This window comes from Lemur catta, chromosome 5 (assembly GCF_020740605.2).
Source record: "Lemur catta isolate mLemCat1 chromosome 5, mLemCat1.pri, whole genome shotgun sequence".
In the NCBI taxonomy this organism is placed as follows: domain Eukaryota; kingdom Metazoa; phylum Chordata; class Mammalia; order Primates; family Lemuridae; genus Lemur; species Lemur catta.
Window position 1 is genome coordinate 62,027,510 of NC_059132.1, and position 22,151 is coordinate 62,049,660.

General features: G+C 39.0%; 2 protein-coding genes across 4 annotated transcripts in view; one reads left to right on the forward strand and one right to left on the reverse strand.

Moving 5' to 3' along the window:
* The window catches only part of ACOT13 (acyl-CoA thioesterase 13), a 14,470-nt gene extending 10,990 nt beyond the window's left edge, over positions 1-3,480 (forward strand). Inside the window, exon 3 of the mRNA XM_045551902.1 lies at positions 3,227-3,480. Within this exon, the coding sequence (XP_045407858.1) occupies positions 3,227-3,383 (157 nt within the window). The 3' untranslated portion in view covers positions 3,384-3,480. The remainder of the gene's footprint in view (positions 1-3,226) is intronic.
* Positions 3,481-6,191: 2,711 nt separating this feature from the next.
* C5H6orf62 (chromosome 5 C6orf62 homolog) lies at positions 6,192-21,075 on the reverse strand. 3 transcript variants are annotated; one of them, XM_045551904.1, is made up of 6 exons: positions 19,994-21,075; positions 18,681-18,686; positions 16,744-16,920; positions 15,454-15,576; positions 12,244-12,378; positions 6,192-7,799 (listed from the first exon to the last, which is right to left on the reverse strand). In XM_045551904.1, exons 1-6 carry the CDS (start codon positions 20,033-20,035, stop codon positions 7,674-7,676), a joined length of 609 nt encoding a protein of 202 aa, XP_045407860.1. In that variant the 5' UTR covers positions 20,036-21,075; the 3' UTR covers positions 6,192-7,673. The 3 variants fall into 3 exon arrangements, with proteins under 3 accessions (XP_045407860.1, XP_045407862.1, XP_045407859.1); XM_045551906.1 differs by lacking the exon at positions 18,681-18,686; XM_045551903.1 differs by lacking the exon at positions 19,994-21,075 and having other exon boundaries at positions 18,681-19,464.
* Positions 21,076-22,151: the final 1,076 nt, after the last annotated feature.

A 22,151-nucleotide genomic window follows, 5' to 3' on the forward strand; every position in this document is an offset into this window, starting at 1 on the left:
AAAGGGGGCACAGTGGCTCACGCCTGTAATCCTAGCACTCTGGGAGGCCAAGGCGGGTGGATCATTTGAGCTCAGGAGTTCGAGACCAGCCTGAGCAAGAGCAAGACCCCGTCTCTACTAAAAATAGAAAGAAATTAGCTGGCCAACTAAAAATATATAGAAAATATTAGCCAGGCATGGTGGCACATGCCTGTAGTCCCAGCTACTCGGGAGGCTGAGGCAGAAGGATTGCTTAAGCCCAGGAGTTTGCGGTTGCTGTGAGCTAGGCTGACACCACGGCACTCACTTTAGCCCAGGCAACAAAGCAAGACTCTGTCTCACAAAAAAAAAAAAAAAAAGTAAAGGGGCAATATTCCCAAACATTCAAAAAAGTAGGCATTCAGCTGCTTTTTTATATACACACACACACTTGTGGGGAAGGGAGAATCACAAACTCATGGCTCATAACTGTTTCATATAGTCCTTAAAAGTACCAGTTGTGCAAATGTTTTATGAGTGTTGTGTAGAGCACATAGGAAGAAAAGTGTGAATAAAATTCAAAGTTGGAGTTCATATGCACATTGTAATCTTGTTCTAACAAGCTGAACACAAGTGTCAGGTATTAAGAACAGGAAGCAATCCTGGATCTCTCCCTTCAGCTACACAGACATACTGTGAGTTTAAAACACATGATCAGGGAGCAGTGCCACAGATGTCAGGCTGTCACTCACTGCTGTGAAAATGCCTACAGGGGCCAAACTTTTCCAAAATGTAAAAAAATCAATTCCAACACAAACTAGTACTGTTGCCAGTCCCATTCAATAAAGAGCAGAGCCCAGGAATTTAGTTTCAAGACAATTACTTTTCCCACCTAAGCAACAGAAAAAATGAATTTGTTGAGAGGACAGGCAGGGGTTAGGGTAGGAGAGCCATAGTTGCCAGACATGAGGGTAATGGAAACAGTGTAATTGGGTTTTTAAACTATCTAAATCTTTTAGTAGGTTAACTTAAGAAACATTCACTCTCTCTACTATGGGAATAACTTAAATTGAGGGTGGACTAACCAAGTCATAGGACAAGATCAGACAAATGCTCTTGAAACTAAGATGTTCAGAAAAGAAAAGAAAGGCTTTGCTTATATTACTGGTGAGCATTTTCAGCAGTCCTTGTCTTATTCCGTGTGATGAGAGGTAAGACCAGTTGATAACTGTGCTTTTCCTTAAGAGCTTCTATTAAGAACACAGAGACATTTTCAAACCTAGCACTGCATTTCATGATTTTCTAGATACTGCTGCTTTCACAACCCTAAGGAATTTTTAGTAAGTCAAACATAGTTTTGGCCTTTCAAAGTCTGTGTTGCCAAAAGCATTAGCCACTATCAAGTGCTGCCTGAGCTTCAGAAATTGATTCACTCAAACAGAAACTAGGACATAGTCTCAAAGCCTGTTAGACCATGACTTAGATTTAAAAAAAAAAAAAAAAAAACTGGGTTCCAAAACAACAAAATGGGAAATTCTAGGATAAGAATACTGTTGACAATATGCCCTCTTCCCAATTCTCCAGACTTAATGTTTGTTCATCTATATGTCTTTCCCTAGTTTCATTTAAGTTAATGGCTGTTAGCCAAAGTATCTTGATTTACAGGAGAAAATTTGGAGAAATAATGAAAACTAGGCAAATTACTACTAAACATGCCATTCTAATATCTTTAAATTGAGATACACAAATTCAAGACCAGCCTCTATTTTTTTCATCAGTAAACTCTAACTTTCTTATACCTCCCAGCCTTAAACACTGAAATTTTTATTTATTTATTTATTTTTTTGGAGAGACATGATCTCGCTCTGTCACCCAGGCTGGAGTACAATGATCATAGCTCACTACAGTCTTTAACTCCTGGGCTCAAGTGATCCTCCTGCCTCAGCCTCCCAAGTAGCTGAGACCACAGGCACATGTCACCATGCCCAGCTAATTCTTTAAATTTCTTTCTTTTTTTTTTAGAAACAGGGTCTTGATATTTTGCCCGGGTTGGCCTCGAACTCCTGGCCTCAAGTGATCCTCCTGCCTCAATCTCCCAAAGTGCTGGAATTATAGGCGTGAGCTACCACTCCCAGCCTGAAATCTTATTTTGAATTTGTCAAAAATACATGCCCTTTTTCAAGGAGTCTTAAAGGTCCTTGCTTTGTAAAAAGCAGAACCATAAAAATAAACTGTAAGGAAATTATTTCCCTTTAAAACAGCGCTCCCCAACGTTTTTGGCATCAGGGACTGGTTTCATGGAAGACAATTTTTCCACAAATGGGGGTGGGAGGGATGTTTTCAGGATGACTCAAGCGCATTACATTTATTACATTTGCAGCCGCTCCCCAGCGCTAGCATCACCGCCTCAGCTTCACCTCAGATCATCAGGCGTTAGATTCTTACAAGGAGAGAGCAACCTAGATCCCTCACATGCGCAGTCTGCAGTAGGGTTTGCACTCCTTTGAGAATCTAATGCCACCACTGATCTGACAAGAGGCAGAGCTCAGGCGGTGATGTGAGCAACAGTAAATATAGATGAAGCTTTGCTCTCTTGCCTGCCGCTTACCTCCTGCCATGCGGCCCAGTTCCTAATAGGCCACAGACCTGTACTGGTCCAAGGCCTGGGGCTTAGGGACTGCAGCTTTAAAACATTAACATTGTTTTAAACAATCCTCATCCCCCAACTTGTTTTAAATTAGAGTCAGCTGAATCAAAGACAATTTATGATTACAAGTGGGTAAGAAATGTATGTCTTCAAAAATATGTATATACAATTCATCACCAGGATTAAGGATCTCATTAATTCCTTATATTCTTCTATTAAGTCATTTTAGAGTTGAGCAAATTCTAAATATTGATATGACAAGATAGAGACACCAACTGATATGTCACCTAGGAAGTAGATTAAGTGAAAGCTAGAGGGAATCTTTCACTAGCCCCAAATAAATATGAAGTGGGAAACTTAAAGGGAAAAAAAGGAGGAACAAGAAAACCCCTTACCGTATTTATGGGAAAAGAAACATGTGGATAAGGAATAGTAAGTAAGATAGAACCTGGTAAGGACCAGCCATTCACATTTGATACTACAGAAAGCTTACCAATATTATTCTTAAACTATTTTTAGGAGTAAAATATGTTATATAGGAAAGCTATTGTGAAATGCATACAACTTTCCTTTTTAAAAATTATTTACTGTTGACTATATTTAAATTTGTTTCCTTTCAAGGTACATGTCACCTGCAAAAATAGGAGAAGATGTAGTGATTACAGCACATGTTCTGAAGCAAGGAAGAACACTTGCATTTGCCTCTGTGGATCTGACTAACAAGGCCACAGGAAAGCTAATAGCACAAGGCAGACACACAAAACACCTGGGAAACTGAGACCAGCAGGATGACCTAAAGAAACCCAGCCATGAATATTAAGTGTAAATTTGACTTGAACAAACGTAATTTTCAAAATAAATTGGTAAAACCAGAAGTAGAAATATTTTCTTTGGAGAAAAGGACCTAGAGACCAAGTAGAGGAAGGTGGGGGTGTCTATGTTATTTAAGTGTCTTCAGTTTTATTTTTTAATCATAATATATAACTGGATGGAAAATTCTTACCTCAAAGTGTTTTGAAAACTTAGGTGAAGCAAAGAAGCTAGCAGAGCCATTCTGAAGTAAGATTACTGTAAAACTAAAGTTGAACATTGAGCTAAAAGAGAAATATAAATAGTTGTCTTCGTTGGGGTTGCTATAGCAAAATACTATAGACTGGATAGCTTATAAACAGAAACTTCTCATGGTTCTGGAGGCTGTAAGTCCAGGGTCAAGGTTTCAGCAGATCCTGTCTGGTGAGGGCCTATTTCCTGGTTCATAGCTGATGACTTCTTGCTGTGTCCTCACATGATGGAAGGGGCAAGACAGTTCTCTGGATTCTCTTTCACAGGGGCACAAATCCCACTCATGACTGTCATCATGATCTAATCACCTCCCAAAGACCCCCCCACCTCCTAATATCATCACCCTGAGGGTTAGGATTTCAACATATGAATGAGGGGCACCCAAACATTCAGACCATAAAATGGCCAATGCTTAATGAATTTTATGTCCTTCCCAGATCTAAAATGCCATGCCACACTTGCATTTCCTTTCTTAAGATTATGGAACTTCAAAATAGATGAACCATGGCCCACAGTGGAAAATAAAATATGTTGAACCACATAGTCTAAAATAGTCCTCAAAAAAGTTTGATGCAAAGCACATTAGTGATACAGAAAATGGCCCAAATGCTTTTCTCCAATAACTTCTTATAGAACTAGCACTGTTTAAAGGGGGAAAAAAGCATACTATTAGCCCCTTTACTAGTACCTAGAATAAAACCATGCAGATCTTGAATCTTCCTGTCTACAGTATTGAAAAGACCAACTTCATTAATTATTTAGTCCATTTCTCAAAGATCTCAAACTTATGTTGACCGTGGCACTCTTAACATTTCACTTTTACATCAAGGAATCTTAGTGAACATTTCGTGACTAAAGACTGAAAAGAAACAAAGCAGCTTTAAATAAATTTATAAATACAATTAGCAGTTAAAAGTTGGTTATCCTTGGCCTGTATTAGAATGCATGCTCATCTATCAACTGGAAGGACAGAAGCACACTCCCTAGAAGCAGTGAGCATATAGAAGACACAAGACCTTGATTTCTAGTTTTTCCCACTAAAAGGAACTCATTGGATAAATGGCTGATTAAAGGGCTGGAAGCTGGGAGAGAAAAGTTACAAAATGCCCCCCAAAATTGATAAAGGCATACAACATGCACTGGGGGTGGGGTGGAGGAGAAAAACGGAATCATCGAGTCCACAGTTTTTAGGTAGGTAATACATGGCAGACAGATGGACTCTTCCTTAGAATGAACACTGAAAGATGTGGAGGGAGGCATAGATTTGGAAAATCACTATTATGTAACCCTTGTAGTTAAAGATGGGTGTGGAAAGAATCAGCAATGGAGCTCTTGATAAAGGATATTTGCATACTGTTCCCCATGGACTGCTAATGAGTCCTTTATACAGTGCAGAAACAGGAAAACACTTTGACCAGGCAATCAAAAATAACATCTACAAAGAGCAGATGGAGAATCTGCTTCTGGATATTAATTTAAGGGCATAAGGTTAATCTAACTATGAACAAATAGAGTTTACATGAAAAACTACCCAGTACTCCAAAATGTGGAGGTCATGAAAGAGAAAGGCTAAGAACTATTCCAGATTAAAGGAGACTAGGGGCTTGGTGAGGTGGCTCATGCCCATAATCCTAGCATTCTGGGAGGCCAAGGTGGGAGGACTTCTTGAGCTCAGCAGTTCAAGAGGAGCTTGAGCAAGGGCAGGACCCCACCTCTACTAAAAATAAAAAATTTGCCAGGCATCTTAGCACACTCCTATGATCCCAGCTACTTGGGAGGCTGAGGGAGGACTGCTTGAGCCCAGGAGTTTGAGGTTGCAGTGAGCTATGCTGATGCCACTGTACTCTAACCTGGGCGACAGAGACTCTGTCAGTCAATGAGACTAAGGATGTGACACTTAAATGCAATGATCCTATACTACAGGGCAATTTAAAAAACAAAAACAAAAACACTACCAAGAATATTGAGACGGTTGACAAAACCGGAATAAGGAAGACATGTATATTAATGTTACATTCCCTGTGTTTGATAACTTTAGTTACATAAAATATTCTTGTGCTTGGAACATATACCAAAGTAGTAAGGGGTAAGGAATCACATATGCAACAAACACTCAAATGGTTCAGAAAATATGTATAAATATATATACAAAGAAAAATGTGGCAAAATGATAAAAACTAAATGTAGAGGTAAGGTTTGTAACAGAAACTTTGGCAAGTTTTCTAAATTATTCCAAAACAAAAACTTAAAACCAATGGCTGCTGAAATGCCTAATTTAGTGAACATAACTCAATATAGTATTAATAAAATAGTTAAGAGCTTGGGCTCCAGAGCTAGATAGCCTGGTTTTAAATCCTCCACTACTTATGATTTGGCCAAGTTACTTTAACCTCTGTTATCTATTTCCACTCAAGTTTGTTAGATCAAGTTACAAGCTTGGAAGAGTACCTGGCCATAATAAATATTCAAAGTGTTATTTAAAATAGACTCTAATTTTTAACAGATCAGAGAACATGTGAAAGCATTTTGAAATTAAGAATGGTATTTTTTATTTTCCACGAAGCAGGGCATAAGGCTACGCTGTTGTTGCAAGCTGACAAAATGTCCGTGATTCGTGTTGTTGTTGAAGTTACAAACTCAATTGCCAGCTTTTTTCCTTCTGAATATACTCGTTAGCCATGGACTATGAAATAATCCCCTAAGGTGACCAGTAACATCTACCAGTGACTTGGGGAAAAAAAGTTACCACTTCAAGCTTTGTGTATTCACCTGAATAGTCAGGGAACTTTCACCCATTTTATTTAGGTTTTCATTCTTCTTCAAATTCCAACCAGAAGCTAAATACAATTGGAAACCAGTAAGCACTAGTTTTACTCCAAAGGAGTAGGATTATTCAGATTTACTCCAATAAAGTATGCAACCCTTAAGCAAAGCTTTTCTTCATTTAAAAGAAAAAAAAAACTATACAGTAGTCTTTCCTTATGTTCATTGCACAAAATGAGTTCTGCTTTTAGAACTTTGACACTCAATGGTTATTTTTACAATTTAAGATTCCAACTTTTATAACTTTTTTCTACTCCAAAAAACCCTCAACTTTTTCTTTAGGATAGTGTAGAAACCAGTATTTCTGCACACTTCACTGGATTTTTTTTCTTTGTAATAAAAATCTCTTCTCTTTAAAACCCAAAAGCAAAACAAAAACCAAAAAGGAAAGTCCTCTATCTATCATGGTTTCTGCAGCTATGAATGTATTTCTCAGTTTTATAGCTGCTTTAGCTACTTCAGACTCCAGATCTGCTTTAATGTGTATAACTGCATCCACACTCAGCAGAATACTCTTACAACAGCAACTTGGGGAAAGAGATCTGGAAAGAAAATACACGTATTTATGAGTACCAGGAAACAAACATGGCCCAGTAAAATATGAGGCAAGAAATGCCTACAATGAGATGCTTATTTTCATTTAAGATTTCTTTCCCATGGTTGTAATTTCTTTTTTTAAACAACCACTTCTGGTTATTAGAATGAATCTGACAGTGCTCTGGAACAACGGTGATTACAGCAAAGCTATTAAGTTTTTAAAAATGTTATTTATACCTGTTACATTCACTTCTCACCCTCTAAATACTGATGACAGATGTCAGAGGCAAAAAACCCAGCACAAATGGGAAGACCATCAAAAATGAGTATCACCTTGTGCTTTCAAATACTCAGTGTACAATAGTCCTTTCGTTTCACATTTTTAGTAAGATGCTGATGCAGTGCAGCAAATATGCAAAGCATCTTCTTTCACACAGTCCGTGCAGAAGACATCTAATTTTTTTTTAAGTTCTGAGATACAAATGATTAAAAAAAAAAAAATCCAGGATGAGCAAGTTTCAAAATGCATAGTGTTCTGTGCATGAGTCCATTTTCTTTAAACTCTGAAAGAATAAAGTGGTAAGAAAAAAATAAGAAAAAATTGCTGCTGCATTCTCTGATCTTCTCCATTTTGCTGGTCAGCACTCTATTCTGGCATATAAGGACGGAGGTGATCCTCTATGGTGCCAACTGCCCAGTGGGTGAGCTGTTCCTGCGGCAGGTAGAGGCAGATGCTGCATAACTTGAAGATTGTAGCTTTGTTTTTTGGAGTCTGGAAGGCAAGAAATTTTAATATTCTTACTAAGACTTTAACATAACTGTCACATGAAGTCAATCTCTCCCACAATTTATTAAGCACCTATGGGCACAGTAACAAACATACAGAGTAAAAGATAAAGTATGGTCCCTATCCATAGTCTAGTTAGAAAGACAGACTCTTGCCATACAAGATACAGAAAAAACAGAGTGAAAATGATTGTAAACTAAATAAATGCTTAGAGAATTTCTGCAGAGTTAAAAGGTAAAAAATTCAGGAAGCCAAACAGAGATTACTTGCTAAAAGAAATTAGAGTTAACGGCATTTAATAGGGACAGATTTGAGTAGAGGTTTTAAGTCATATTTATATACATAAAGACAGAAAGCTTATGTGGTCACAGCAGAAGCTATGGAAAGGATTAAACATGGTAAAGATTTAAGCATATCCTGGGGTAAGAGACTAGAAAGCCTAAGTATTACCAGGTAAATCAAACTCTAAGTATCATTTCTAAGTAGTAGTTACCATCTGAACAGCTAACCTATGAATAACATGTGCTAGATGCTTTCACTAACAATTAAAACTACTGCTAGTGAATGGGAGATGGAATCTGAATGTAGACCTGACTGCAAACTTTTCACTATAGCACCTCTAAAAGGCAAAAGACTTTGACTTTGCTAATGTCTGAAGTTGTCTCTATATATGTACATATATTATTTAAAACATCACGACCTATGTACCCACATATATGTACATATACGAGTTCATATTAAATCTCACAACCACCTTGTGAGTATCACTTGCTCAATTTAACAGAAGGAATATGCTCAACGAAGTTACCTGTCCAACTAAGAGCCAGCAAGTGCTGCATCTATATTAGAATCCACCAACTCCAGGTTTGTTCTTCTAAAACACCTGCCCATCTAAGATTATCATTATCATATATTAAGATAAAAGCACAAGAACTCTGCTAGGTGATTTTGATCAAGTTACCTGATTTCTTTCCTTAGCTATGAAGTGGGAGCAGTAAATACCTACACCTCAGAGGACTGTTATGAGGATTAAACAAGTTCATACACGTAAAGCTCTTAGTATAGAGCCTGATATATAACATACTATACGTGTCAGGCACTATCATATCAACTGCCCCACGAACTAATGGGGGTTGATTCTTCTTCTTCTTTTTTTTTTTTTTTTTTGAGACAGTCTCACTGTTGCCCAGGCTAGACTGCTGTGGTGTCAGCCTAGCTCACAGCAACCTCAAACTCCTGGGCTCAAGCAATCCTCCTGCCTCAGCCTCCTGAGTAGCTGGGACTACAGACATGCGCCACCATGCCCGCCTAATTTTTTTCTATTTTTAGTTGTCCGGCTAATTTCTATTTTTTGAGTAGAGACGGGGTCTCACTGTTGCTGAGACTGGTTTTGAACTCCTGACCTCAAGCGATCGTCCCTCCTCAGCCTTCCAGAGTGCTGGGATTACAGGCATGAGCCACCACGCCCAGCCTGATTCTTCTTTACAATGTAAATATGGCAACAGATCTGCAGCAAAACCTGAGTGGAGGAAGGACTAAGAGCACTGGAGAGGCCAAGCATAGTGGCTCATGCCTGTAATCCTAGCCGTCTGGGAGGCAGAGGCAGGACAGCTTGAGCTCAGGAGTTCCAGACCTGCCTGAGCAAGAGTGAGACCCTGGCTCTACAAAAAAAAAAAAAAAAAGAAAAATTAGCTGGGTGTGCTGGGGCACACCTGTAGTCCTAGCTACTCAGAAGCTAAGATGAAAGGATCACTTGGACCCACAAGTTTGAGGTTGCACTGAGCTACGATGATGCCACTGCACTCTACCCACGGCCACAGAGTGAGACTGTTTCAAAAAAAAAAAAAAAGGAAAAAGAAAAAAAAGCACTGGAAACCAAGCTCACCTACAACTAATCGTTTCAGTTTGTCCTAGACTGAAGGGTTTCTAGGACTTGGGACTTTTAGTGCTAACAAGAGGATAATCCAGGCAAAAGGACTGGTCACCCTACCTACAACCCAAATTTAGCTTAATTTAGCTTATGGACTTAACATTTTCTTTTCATTAAAAGGATTCAAGCCGTTTGCTTCTTAACCCATAGAAAAGATCTGTCCTTGATGCAAAACAGGACATGATTTACTATTTATATAGCACAGTAATTCCTTGAAGTTACTAGTCATTTCCATATAGTATTAATGATCTCATAGTATATTCACATAAAAATGAAGTCTAATTTCTCTATGCTAGTATACTAGTCATCTTTAAAGCTTCTGTGATTAAAAATCTGTATTGCGGATTCCACGTCGATAACCTTTAAAACTGGATAAAATAATGACAAGTGCCTGCTATACACTATTTTCTCAACAAATACTTCAAATGGAAGTACACTACAAGCGATTAAAAGAAAAATAACAGTCAACTTAAAAACATCTACCAGAAAAGAGCTAAAGAAAAAACTGCAAAAAAAACCAAAGTCCCCAAATCCCGCCTAAGTTATGTTTTTCTATTTCGTTTTATCAAATTCCTCCACCAAATTAACTTTCTTCTGTAATTCCCATAGTTCTTTTATTTGTACCTATACCATAATTACTTAACTTTCTATAAAGCAGTAGTTTTAATGTGATTTGTCTTTACTTTTTTTTAATATCTTGCATATTCTTTCTTAACATATGGTCTATAATGATAACTAATATCATAAATACTTTCTTTTTAGGTCTTTACTTAAATCACTTTCTGAATGAGGCCTGCTCTGTTGACAACGTTAATAATTTAAACACCCAACAGTCTATATTTCTCTACCCAAGTTTTCCTCTTAGTACTTATCATTTATAAAGACATTTTATTTACTGCTGGATCTCCCACAATGGAATGTGAATTCATGAAGGCAGGAATTTTTGTCTATCTTTTTCACTGCTGTACAGTGCTTTGCACTATATAGGCACTCATTTGTTAAGTGAATGGTAAATAAATTAGGATGATGTTATTTTTAGAGATTAATAAACTTACAATCAAGAAGCTATTATAAATTCTAAGTGATGGCATTCAGTGATGAAAATAAAGATGTTTTATAGAATAAAAACTAAATTGGAATACTTGGACTGCTGCTTACTTGGGAAGTGCTTACTTGAAGTACATGTGGACCTTTTAAATATAGGTGCCTCATCCCTTTAGATTTTGATTTAAAAGGTCTAGGCCAGTGCTTCTCAAAATCTAATGTGTTACAGATCACCTGAGGAATCTGTTAAAATGCAGATTTTGATTACACACGACCGGAGTAGGACCTGAGCATCTACATTTTTAACAAGTTCCCAGGTGTTGTCCATCTATTGACCACATGACAAATAGAAAAGCTTTAGGGCAGTGGTTCTCACTCACTACTGTTCACCAGAATGACTTTTAAAATCTCCCAGGTACCAAGTAGTTTCAATGTGCAGCAAAGTTGGGAACCACTGTTCTAGGCCAGCGATCCTCAGCCTTGTTGGCACCAGGGACTGATTTCATGGAAGACAGTTTTTCCACAGGTGGGGGAGCAGGGAGCCCAGGTCATGATGCATGGGGAGCAGCTGTAAATACAGATGAAGCTTCCACCTGCTGTGCACTGCCACCGCCCCCACACCCCTTCCTAAGTTTTAAGGAAGACAATTTTTGTGGCCTGTGGGTTGGGGACCACAGTTCTAGTGTGAGGCCTAGGATATCTGTTTCTTGTTTCCTTAATAACGTCAAAAATTGTGCAATGTTGTGGGGGTATAACAGAATCAAGTAACTCGTATAAGAAACAGTTTCCTGCCAGGTGTGGTGGCATGTCTGTAGTCCAAGCTACTTGGGAGGCTGAGAAAGGAGGATGGCTTGCACCCAGGAGTTCACATCTAGTCTGGGCAATACAGTGAGACTCCGTTTCTTTTTGTTTTTTTTATTAGAAACAGCGTGTTGCTTTGTCACCCAGGACAGAGTGCAGTGGTGGGGATCATGGTTCACTGCAGCCTCAAAGTCCTGAACACAAGCAATCCTCCTGCCTCAGCCTCCCAAGTAGCTAGGACTATAGGCCCACGCCACCACGCCCAGCTAATTTTTTTTATTTTTTTTTTTATTTTTTAATTTCTTTTATTTCAGCATATTACGGGGGTACAAATGTTTAGGGTACATATATTGCCTTTGCCCCACGCGAGTCAGAGCTTCAAGCATGTCCATCCCTCAGATACTGTGCATCACACCCATTTGGTGTATACATACCTATTCCCTCCTCCCCACTATTATTTTTTTAGAGACAGGGTTTTGCTATGTTGCCCAGGCTGGTCTGAAACTCCTGGCCTCAAGCAATCCTCCCATCTTGGCCTCCTAAAGTGCTGGGATTATAGACGTGAGCCACAGGGCCCAGCCCTGTCTCTTAAAAAGTTTACTAACCAATAAGATTTCAAATGAGCCCTTAAATGGTTTTCAAAATAATGCTTACCTGTAAGTGCTGTCTGTCAATGAAGAGAAACACTGACTGGTTAGGATTGTTGACAACAATTCCAGTCTTGTCCTTGCGGCTCAGTACGTGCAGAAACTGTTTTTCATAGTCACCGTGATGAAACTCAAATTTGGCCTAATTATAAAATACAAACATTTATATTTAACCACAAACATGTTATACTACCTGAAACATCTGCACCCATAGGCAAACATCTGTGCTGTCCAACATGGTAGTCAACAGCCACATATAGCTGCTTAAATTTAATTAAAATTAAATGCAATTTAAGATTCAGTTCTTCAGTAACACCAGCCATATTTCAAACGCTCAATAGTCACACGTGGCCTACTGGGAAACATTTTCAACAATCTTTTGAGATAGAGAACATTTCCTTCATTGTAGAAAGTTGATAGCACTCTATTATATGATCTTCAAGAAAAGCTTTGAATCAAAATACTCATCTTATTTTCAAACCTACTTGGCTCAAGACTCCCACCATAGTACTTTAAACTCCAACAGCATCTCCCTCCTTTTGATTAGGAGGCACACTATTATGGCTCTTGTAAAGAAATCAGTTTATTCCAACCCTAACTGTACATTTCACTAGTTACGTAACCTTAAGCAATTTAAATTTCCTAAACTTCAGCTTCTTCATCTATGAGGCTCTAACCGTTTCATAGGACAGTTTAGAGGATTACATGAAATGTAAACACCCCACAATTGAAATACAGTCCCACTCCTCATAGAGATGAGCTTTTGAGGACATACAAACCTCTTCGAAATTTTTAAAAAATGTTGTAATGTGCATTTGTCCCATAGCTAGCCTCACAAGATTGTTTTTAAAAAATTCTTAAAATTATCAAAGATTGTTATCAAGTCAGAACATTCCTTCAGTCTTTTAATATGAGGAAGATCAACTCTATTCTCACAAAATGTTTGTAGGCATAGGGAGAGGCCAAATGCTAGGTGAAAAGACAAGGCTTAATGGGGGATTCAAGAAACTGAGACTTAACAATCTGATGTTTAGGTAATAGTAAATTATAAAAATGACTGTTACTCCATTTGGTTCAAACAATTTTTATTCCTATTATGTCAAAAGTAGTAGGAAAAAGTAAGATGGAAAAACCAAAAAAAAAAAAAGGCTGGGCACAGTGGCTGTTGCCTGTAATCCCTGCACTTCGGGAGGCTGAGGCAGAGGATCACGAGCCCATGAATTCAAGGTTACAATGAGCTATAATCAGGCCACTGCACTCCAGTCTGGGCAACAGAGCAAGATCCTGCCTTTAAAAAAAAAATAAAAACAAATAAAATACAAGAGTTTAAAAAAAAGTCTGCAAGTTAAAACTTACCATTCCTTTTTTCATTTACCTTGAGAAAGAAAAAACTAAGCTATTTGCATTTAAACCCTCTCCTTCAGGATATTCATATAATTTAGATTATTGCAGGGAAATAAATATTAACTTATTTATTGCAATTAAATTCTAAAATTACAAGTTATTACCTATATCCTACTGCTTATATTTCATCCAAAATTTAAAGTTTTATAATTAATATAGGGAACTTCTCATAGTAGAGAGTAGGGAGTTAAGAGCATAAACTTTAGCTTTTTTCTTGACCATTAACTTCACTTCATGACCTTGGGCCTATTATTTACCCAATTTCTAACTGCCTCAGTTTCTTTCTCTGCAAAAGGAGGCTCATATCTACCTAGTTATTTTAAGGACTAATATTAAATGTATATAAAGTACTTCAGAGAAAGCCTAGTACAGTCAAACTCTCAATAAATATCAGCCATGATTTCAAAGAATAGTACTTGAGACAAGACTATTGTAACTCAATTATTCCAAATAAGGTCCCAGAGAAAAAGAAAGGCTATTAGAAATTTGAAAATATACCATGATAAGCAGATCTACATTTTTCCAATGAGAAATCTTGAACTAAAAAAATCACCAAAAAAATCCTAACAATGCTTCTAGAGAGCAGTAAGAGTTAAGGTATAAGCCCTCCTCTGATAACTTTAAACACATCTTTTCTATTTCTGTTTTCATTCCTTTTATATGCAATTGATATATTGGTGGTTACATCCAGATAAACCCACCGTAAATTTAAAGGCACTTTCAACTTCAAGATATTTTCAGTTACAGTCAGTTCATCTGGATGTAATTCCATGGTAAACTGAGAATATTGAATGCTTATGATTTTCACATCATGGTAAGGTCAAAAAATCTTAAGTTGAACCACTGTAAATTAGGGACATCTGTATATGACACTTTTACCTGCATTTAGCTTATCAAGTATCCTTAGAACTTATTACTGTCAAACAGATCTTAGAAAAAGGAATGACAATTTATTTGAGCCGATGTATAGCAACATTACCATGCGGGCAGGGGAGTATACCAACTTATACAGTCTATCACATACAAAGCACCACAAAGATATTTCACAGTAATGGCAAGATGCTAAATGTTTTAAATGACAAATACTTTTCATATTCCTACACCACTAGCTTAAAATAAGCCTTCTAATATTTGGTTTAGTATACTTAAAATGAATCCTTAAATGTCACTTTTTTCTAATTGTAAAATAAAAGTATGCTCACTCTAAGAAAATTAAGGATATATAAAATAAATAAAAACGGAAATACGTACGTAAATATATATGATAAAAAAGGAAAGTAGGCCGGTGCTGTGGCTCACGCCTGTAATCCTAGCACTTTGGGAAGCCAAGGCAGGAGGACTGCTTGAGTCTAGGAGGTTGAGACAGCAAGATGCCCTCTCTACAAAAAAATTAGCTGGGCGTGGTGGCACGCGCCTGTAGTCCCAGCTACTACTCAAGAGTCTGAGGCAGGAAGACTGCTTTAGCCCAGGAGTTTGAGATTGCAGTAAGCTATGATGATGCCACTGCATTCTAGCCAGGCAACAGACTGAGACCCTGTCTCAAAAAAACAAAAAATGTCTACTTTAAAAGATTTTCTCTAGTCGTAATTTCAAAGAAATACTAGGCAGTTAAAAGCACCTCATGTCAAGTGATTCCATAATCCAAATGTTTTATTCTCTTGCCTCACAATACTCAAAAGAAAAAGTGAGACTCATGAAATAAAACTATTAGAAAGTGTATTCCCAAAGAATTTCCAAAGTTAGGCCCTATTCCAGGTGTTTTTACTTATTGTTTTTACTTATTACTTTACTCATCACATTTATTTTAGAATACCTGAACAGGCCTAAAAGGCTCATCAGATTCCTTCCACCTAGAAAACAGGAGACAGACAATTTTTTCAATATCATTCCGAGGCCAAAGAATGAAATCCATCTCCTGAGTACAGCCAATTACATCCTATAAAATGACCACAAAAAAAAATACTTTAAAAAAAAACAACATCATTGTATTCGGGAAGCATGTAAATTAAAAAAAAAAAAAAAGTAAAAAAACAAAGCTATAACAAGCAATGTCACAAATTACAAGATTTGACTATAGAAACATTTTATAAGTACAAAAGAACCATCATAATATCATATTTTAAGAGCTAACAGTAATAGAAATGTATACAATCTAAACAGTTCATGACCTAATTTTAATTTTTATCTTATAGAGTCATAGTCACTCAGTGCAATGTTCTTCACACTAAGACTTAGATTCATTGATGCAATGTGAAAACTCCAACTAAAGCTCAGATTGTTGCTGTTATTAGACCCTGCACCTTTATTTCCACCCTTCAAAATTAGAACCTATTTAACAAAGGTGTCTTGGAACTTCTAATGTGAATCACTATCTTATCACAGATGAAATGCTATTTTTATGTGTTGATAGAAAACTACTTTTCTCCATTCTTGACCTCTTCTTCATTATCGTGGCCAACATATTAATTTTCCAAGGCCAATATACCTCTTCCGGACCAGTACATGGTCATCTCCATTCTCTCCCCACCCCCAAATAATTGAGGGGTCTCTTGTTCAAGTATGCCCAGACTAACTTTGAATGTGTTGCAGTTTAGAAGGGTGGCAGCAATACCTTCTTAAAGTTTCTCATTTATAAAGGCGCATGATTTTAGTTCTCCCCACAAAAGGAAAATTCAATGAACAGCAATATAAAGCATTCACAATAATAATGTACACCATCACCAGCATAATCCCACATAAGCAAAACTATTCTTGTTTTATTTGAAGTCAATTTTTGAAAAACAAACCTACTTCAGGAATTTAAAACAATTTTATGCACAGCACTTAAGTTATTAAAAATAGTTGGCTATCACAAATACCTAACACTGATTGATGAAATCCCTCTATATACTTTATCTATCAAGAATATGGGCAAAACTACATTTTTATAACTCTATTAATAGTACACATTTAAAGTTTCTAAAGCGTGATCCCAGTTATTAACATGGCACAAAGACAAATTTACCTCCAGAGATTCATTACCATAGTAACTACCATGGGGGGGAATGCAAACTTAACCCACAAAAACTTACCTACCAAGTTCAGACTTAAAAAACAAACTTACCCTTCTCATAGACTGGTATCGAGGAGCATGGAGCTGTACCACATCCTTCTGTAAAAGCTCTATGGAACTTTCCAAGGAATAGCTGGAATCTCGCACACCTTTCAGGATATTTTCTTCATAATTATTTGTCATGACTGGTATAACCTCAGACACTTCAAAAAGTGCTGACTTTTTCTTCTAAAAGAAAACAAAATGGTGTATTAATTCACTGGGAGCACACTGTCTTTTAACACCCAGTTCATATTACAACTTCAAGTACCTATATTCTAATTCTGCAAAATTCTTAACTGAAGTAATTTTTATACTGAAAACAGGTTTTCAGATAGGTGGATCCTTCTGTTCTTCCCCCTAAAAGTACTTATTTTAGAAAACAGTATTTCTTAAATGCAGTAAGAAACAAACACCAGATACCCCTAAAGTTTAAGGGGGAAAAAAAAAAAAGCAGTGATGTAATTTTGACATAATTTCATTTAAGTGGTTCTACATACAGCTAAATAACAATCTCACCACTTTAAAAACAACAGAGCTATTCAGAAAAATTAACTATTTCTTAAATGAGTCAATTTCCATCACTCTTTCTAGATATTATATAACCACAAATGTTAACATTTGAAAGGATTTTTTAAAAAGGTACACCAAATTGTTTTAGAATTAGTTAAGACCAAGTGCTCATCATGAATCTAGCTTTAAAAATCCTATATTATGAAGTATAGATCATGAACTATTCAGGACGATTGCACACTGTCCATTCAAAGAATAAAAACAGATTTTCACAGTTTTTAAAGAACTAGATGGTACAATTTGGAGTGATTTACAGATTAAATACAAAGACCTAGTCTCACCACTTCAATCTTGGATTTATTTAGAAAGCCCACATTATAGTATCTTCAACTAAATCTAATCTTATCAATTTTGAGTTAACTTGTCAAAAAAAAAGTAAGAAAAAGAAAATGGGAACATAAATCCTTGATACTACCCAATCTTGGGACAATCATTTCAAAACAAATTACTTTGAAACTATTTTACAATGCAGCTGAAGTGTTCTTAAATAGAAATAACCGTTAAGAGTGGGGTAACAACCTAGAAAACTTGCAAATACTGATACCACACTAAGATTATATTTCTGATCTGAAATTAACCCACATTCTAAGTGCAAAAAGTAGTACTTCCTTATATTCATAACCTAATCTCATGTCACATAGCCAAGAAACTCCATTTTAAGTTGCAATACTGCTTTTATCATGTCCTTGATTACTCAAAACTCACTGCTATTTAACTGTAGAACTAATTCTGATTAAGAAAAAATATCTTCCTTTCCTTCTGAAGTGACGGAAAGAAAACTAAAAATAAATAAATAAATAAATAAAATTAAATAAAAAATATCCTTTAGGTCATTTTGAATTTTTAAACATTGTACTTCTAAACACGAACTAACCATTTCAGTATTTAACTGCTCCTATAAATTAAAAGTACATTCTATTTCATTAAATGTACCATGAGAAAAGGTACCTACATCATGGAGTTGAAGAAAACAGGCTGACTTTAGCATATAAACACTTGAATTCCAATTTAACACTTTCAAACATCCTATTTATATTTACATTAGATAATCTTTGCATTCAGTTATAAAGTTCCCTATAATTCCATATAAATTTCTACAATTTTGCTCACCCTATGTCAACTAAATGTGGATTCTACTAAGCTTCTGACAGTATTTCCAAACCCAAAAAAACCTCAAGGGCCTTCCATTCATAATTACACTGCAAGTGCTCAATTCATAGAATCACCCAAAGGGTGAAAAACAAAGGGTATAAAGCAGACTTTTTTCCCCAACCACTCTTTAACCTAATATTCATAATTATTTAAGAGTAACAAACAACTTAATATACACTTACAAAAATCACTTGTGCTAATTCACATTAAGAACTTTAAATTACCTTCTCCTTGAATACAAAGGCAATATACATCTTGAAGTCAAACTGGTCAGCTAGAGATTCTTTTTTCTTTCTAAGCTGAGCACGTAGTCTGTTCAGAGCTTGTTTCTTCCGGGAGTTTGGGTCCCCCATTTTGAAATACAGGTGGTACTAAAGCCTTTGGAAATTGTCACTAAACTATGGGCACTTTTTCTTAAGACTCAAGTACAACAGAAACAAGTCATTTTTTTTTCCTGCTAATATGATTGAATAGCTAAAATCACAACTGTAACCCAAAACTGCACCCTCTGGCACTATTAGCAGACTGTCATATTACAGGGTCAAGAAACAAAAGCTGCTGTCCTGTCATTTTTGGACAATAATGTTTGGGGTCAGATAGGAAAAAGGAAAGGAAGGAAGGAAGGAAAGGAGAAAATACTTGAACTAACTTTCTGGAAAACACATTTGGCTTAACTCCCAAAATAAAGGCTTTGGGGGGAAATGAAAAGCCTATAATCAGGATTTAGGTGTGCAACAAAACACAGCGGACAGCAGTCCAATCCTTAAAACCCATCCGGATTTTCCCCCTTTTTAGAAAAGGAACAAGGAGGGGGAAAGTGTGATCCTTGTTTTCCAAATACAAAAAATTAAAAAAAAAAAAAGAAACGAAAATACTAAAACAGGGTAGGTGAATGAAACTGAAATATCCAATTGTATTTTACCCAGCCAGATCCATGGCCGTAGTACCTAATTAATTCTTAGTTATTTCAGATTTCACTATTGCTATGTATTGTCAGTGCTTGTTATTGATTACACTTGGTGGCGAGCAAAGAGAAAAGTGCAAAATCGGTAGAGAAGGAAGGGGAGAGGTACAGGGTTTCCCTGCAATCAACTACAGTGTATACTGGGGGCGGGCAGCTGTTGCCCAAAGGAACCATGAGAAAAAACAGCGGAGTCATTACCAACTTCCCCATCACCCACATTTTCACCCTCAGGCGGCTGCTAATGCTGCTGCCAAAGAGAATCATGATGGCAGAGGAAAAGAGGGTATATAATACGGTATTAATAATTATTCCGGCTCTGTGGTTAGATCTGATTAATGCCCGGGTTCCCAACACTCCCAGCCCTGCAACTAGTCCTACATTCCCCAAGGGAGCCTTCCCTGTGGATTTGCCCCCGTTCAAGATGGTAGGGAGTGTGATTTATTTCCTTGTGAGCATTGCTGAGGCAAAGGTGGCGGGTTCTTCTCCCAAATCCCAGGCAGCGCCCGGGGACCACCTGCGCTCCACCCCCCCAGGTCCCACCCCCACCCCTTGCCTTCAGCGGCAGCGACTCACTCGCACCACGGGAGACACAGGATCACTCAGGTTTTCACTCATTTCATCGTGGAAACAATTCCCGCCCGGGTAGAGTAGGCGGGAGTGGGCAAATGGGAAGGATCAGTGGGAAAAAAAGAAAACAGTTGTGTTAATATTACTTTTTAAAGTAAGCCCGCCCACCCCACCCCCCAAAAAAAAAATTTAAGTCCCCGGATTCCGGATCAGCTAGCTCTCAAAGTTGAACAGACCATGTTTCCAGAGTTTGGATTGTTTAGGGTGGGGTCGTTAGTTTGTTTCCCAAGTGGGCAGGGGCTGGAATCAAGGCAGCTGGGGCGGGGTGGGTGGCGGGGAAATCCCCTCCCTGTCCCCGCGGAGACCGGGACTCGCGGACCGACTCTCAAGCAGGGGTTCGGGCCCTCTAGCCGCAGCCTGCGGGCGGAGCGGTGGCGGCGGCGGAAGAGGCGGCGGCGGCGGGGGCGCTGCTCGCAGCACGGGCAGGAGCCATGTCAAGAGAAAACCACCAGCCAACTGAGCCCCTCCATCCCCGCTGCAGTGCGCACTGTGACCGGGCCGCGCGCGCTGCTGCCGCCGCTCAGCCCCCACCTGGGACCCATAGTCTGGCTCGGCGCCCTGGACGGCGACGTAGGGGAAGGACGCGGGGGCAGCGGCGACCGGGAGAGAAAAAGAAAAGGAGGAAAAACAAGGAGAAAGAGAGGGAGTCGAGTTGGTACTGGCGGCGGAGGGGGAGGGGAAGGAGGGAAAGGGAGCCCTGCGCTAAGGGGTCTGTCAGAGAAGTAAACCCCCCAAAATAAAGTTATTTCAGTTCAAGCATCGGCTCTTGAGTCTCTCTTCCCCCCACAGTCGGGTTCCGTTCTCGGGAAAGAAGGTCGAGGAGACCCGGAGGGGGGAAAAGCCGGAGCGGATGGTGAGCGTCCGCGGTGGCACAGCCTCGTTCCCCCCCCCACCGGTGGCTGCGGAAGCGGCGGCGGCCTCGGGCGCCTCCCGGGTCCGGGGCAGAGTCGCGTTTGAGGAAAGAAGCGAGAACAAACAACTTAAAATGGCAGCGACGGCCGCTGCGTCACCCGCCCCTCACCGGCACCGCCCCGAGCGCTCTGCGGCTGCGCGCCCCGCGGGCCTCCACCATGTGCGCAGGAGCAAAGGGGGAGAAAGGATTGGAAGCCAGAAGGTTTTCAACATTATCAAGAAAAAGCAAAGCCTATCAAGTGGAGAGAACATCAGTAAGCCTAGAAAAATATGAGTCTTTGAAATGAGACTTCCAATTTAATATATCCTCCTCAGGGGCAAGTTTGAGAGTTGAGACTCCCCTCTCCTCCAGTGTTTCCGCGGGGCGTGGAAAGGAGCTCCCCACCCCTCCCTCCGCCCCCTCCTTCGGGAAGTTCCAGTCTCCGGAGTCGGCTCTTCGTTCCTTCCCCCACTGACGTCATAAAATCACGCCCTGATGCCCTACCCGACAAAACACCCGGATGGAGTTGCTTTTCCCGGGGTCTCGTCAGCGTTTCTGGCTCCGGCTGCGCGGGACAAAACGGGGGAAGTGGTCTGAGAGTGGGCGAGGGTGCGGGTGGAGCGAAGAAGGAAAAGGAAGCAGTGTGTCGGACGGTTGAAGGGAGATTCTTCTTCCACTTCACTGTCATTGGTCATCTTTCTGGGGATCTGCCCCGCGGCATCTTTGCGGCAGCAAACTGAGTATTCATTTCCAATAGGTGTAATTTAAACGGCGCGCAGCAGAAAATGTCTCACGTTAGCCCCACGCGGCTCTGTCCCCGCCCCGCCACGTGCGCGGGCCGGCAGGGCGGGTGCCAAGCTTTGAACAAGGTCAAAAGACGCCGTTTAGGCGTCGCTGCTGTGATTTAGGAGAGAAACGGCCGAACCTGACCTGTGGATTTTTCCCCCCCGCTGTCAGATCACAAGTTCTATTACGATCCCCTAGGATTTCAGACCTACATCCTGTCCCTTAGTGGTTCTCTGTTTTCTCAAAATATAAAGAGGGCACTGTGGAACGTTTGCTGCGGAACCACACGTCCTTGGCACCAAAGAGCGTTGAGTCCATTTTTTAGAGCTCTAATGTGCTCATACAATAAAAACGCAGTTATATAAGTGATTAGCAGAAGTCAATATTCCACGTAAGCAATGCCTTTATTGGCTAATCTCTGATGAA

Excerpts from the sequence above, each read along its gene's own strand:
- C5H6orf62 (XM_045551903.1), bottom strand. The coding sequence starts at position 18,809 with ATGGGGGACCCAAACTCCCGGAAGAAACAAGCTCTGAACAGACTACGT. Across the intron at positions 15,577-16,743 it reads GATACCAGTCTATGAGAAGG|GATGTAATTGGCTGTACTCA; the intron begins GTAAGTTTGTTT and ends GTCATTTTATAG. Across the intron at positions 12,379-15,453 it reads AGCCTTTTAGGCCTGTTCAG|GCCAAATTTGAGTTTCATCA; the intron begins GTATTCTAAAAT and ends TTTTATAATTAG.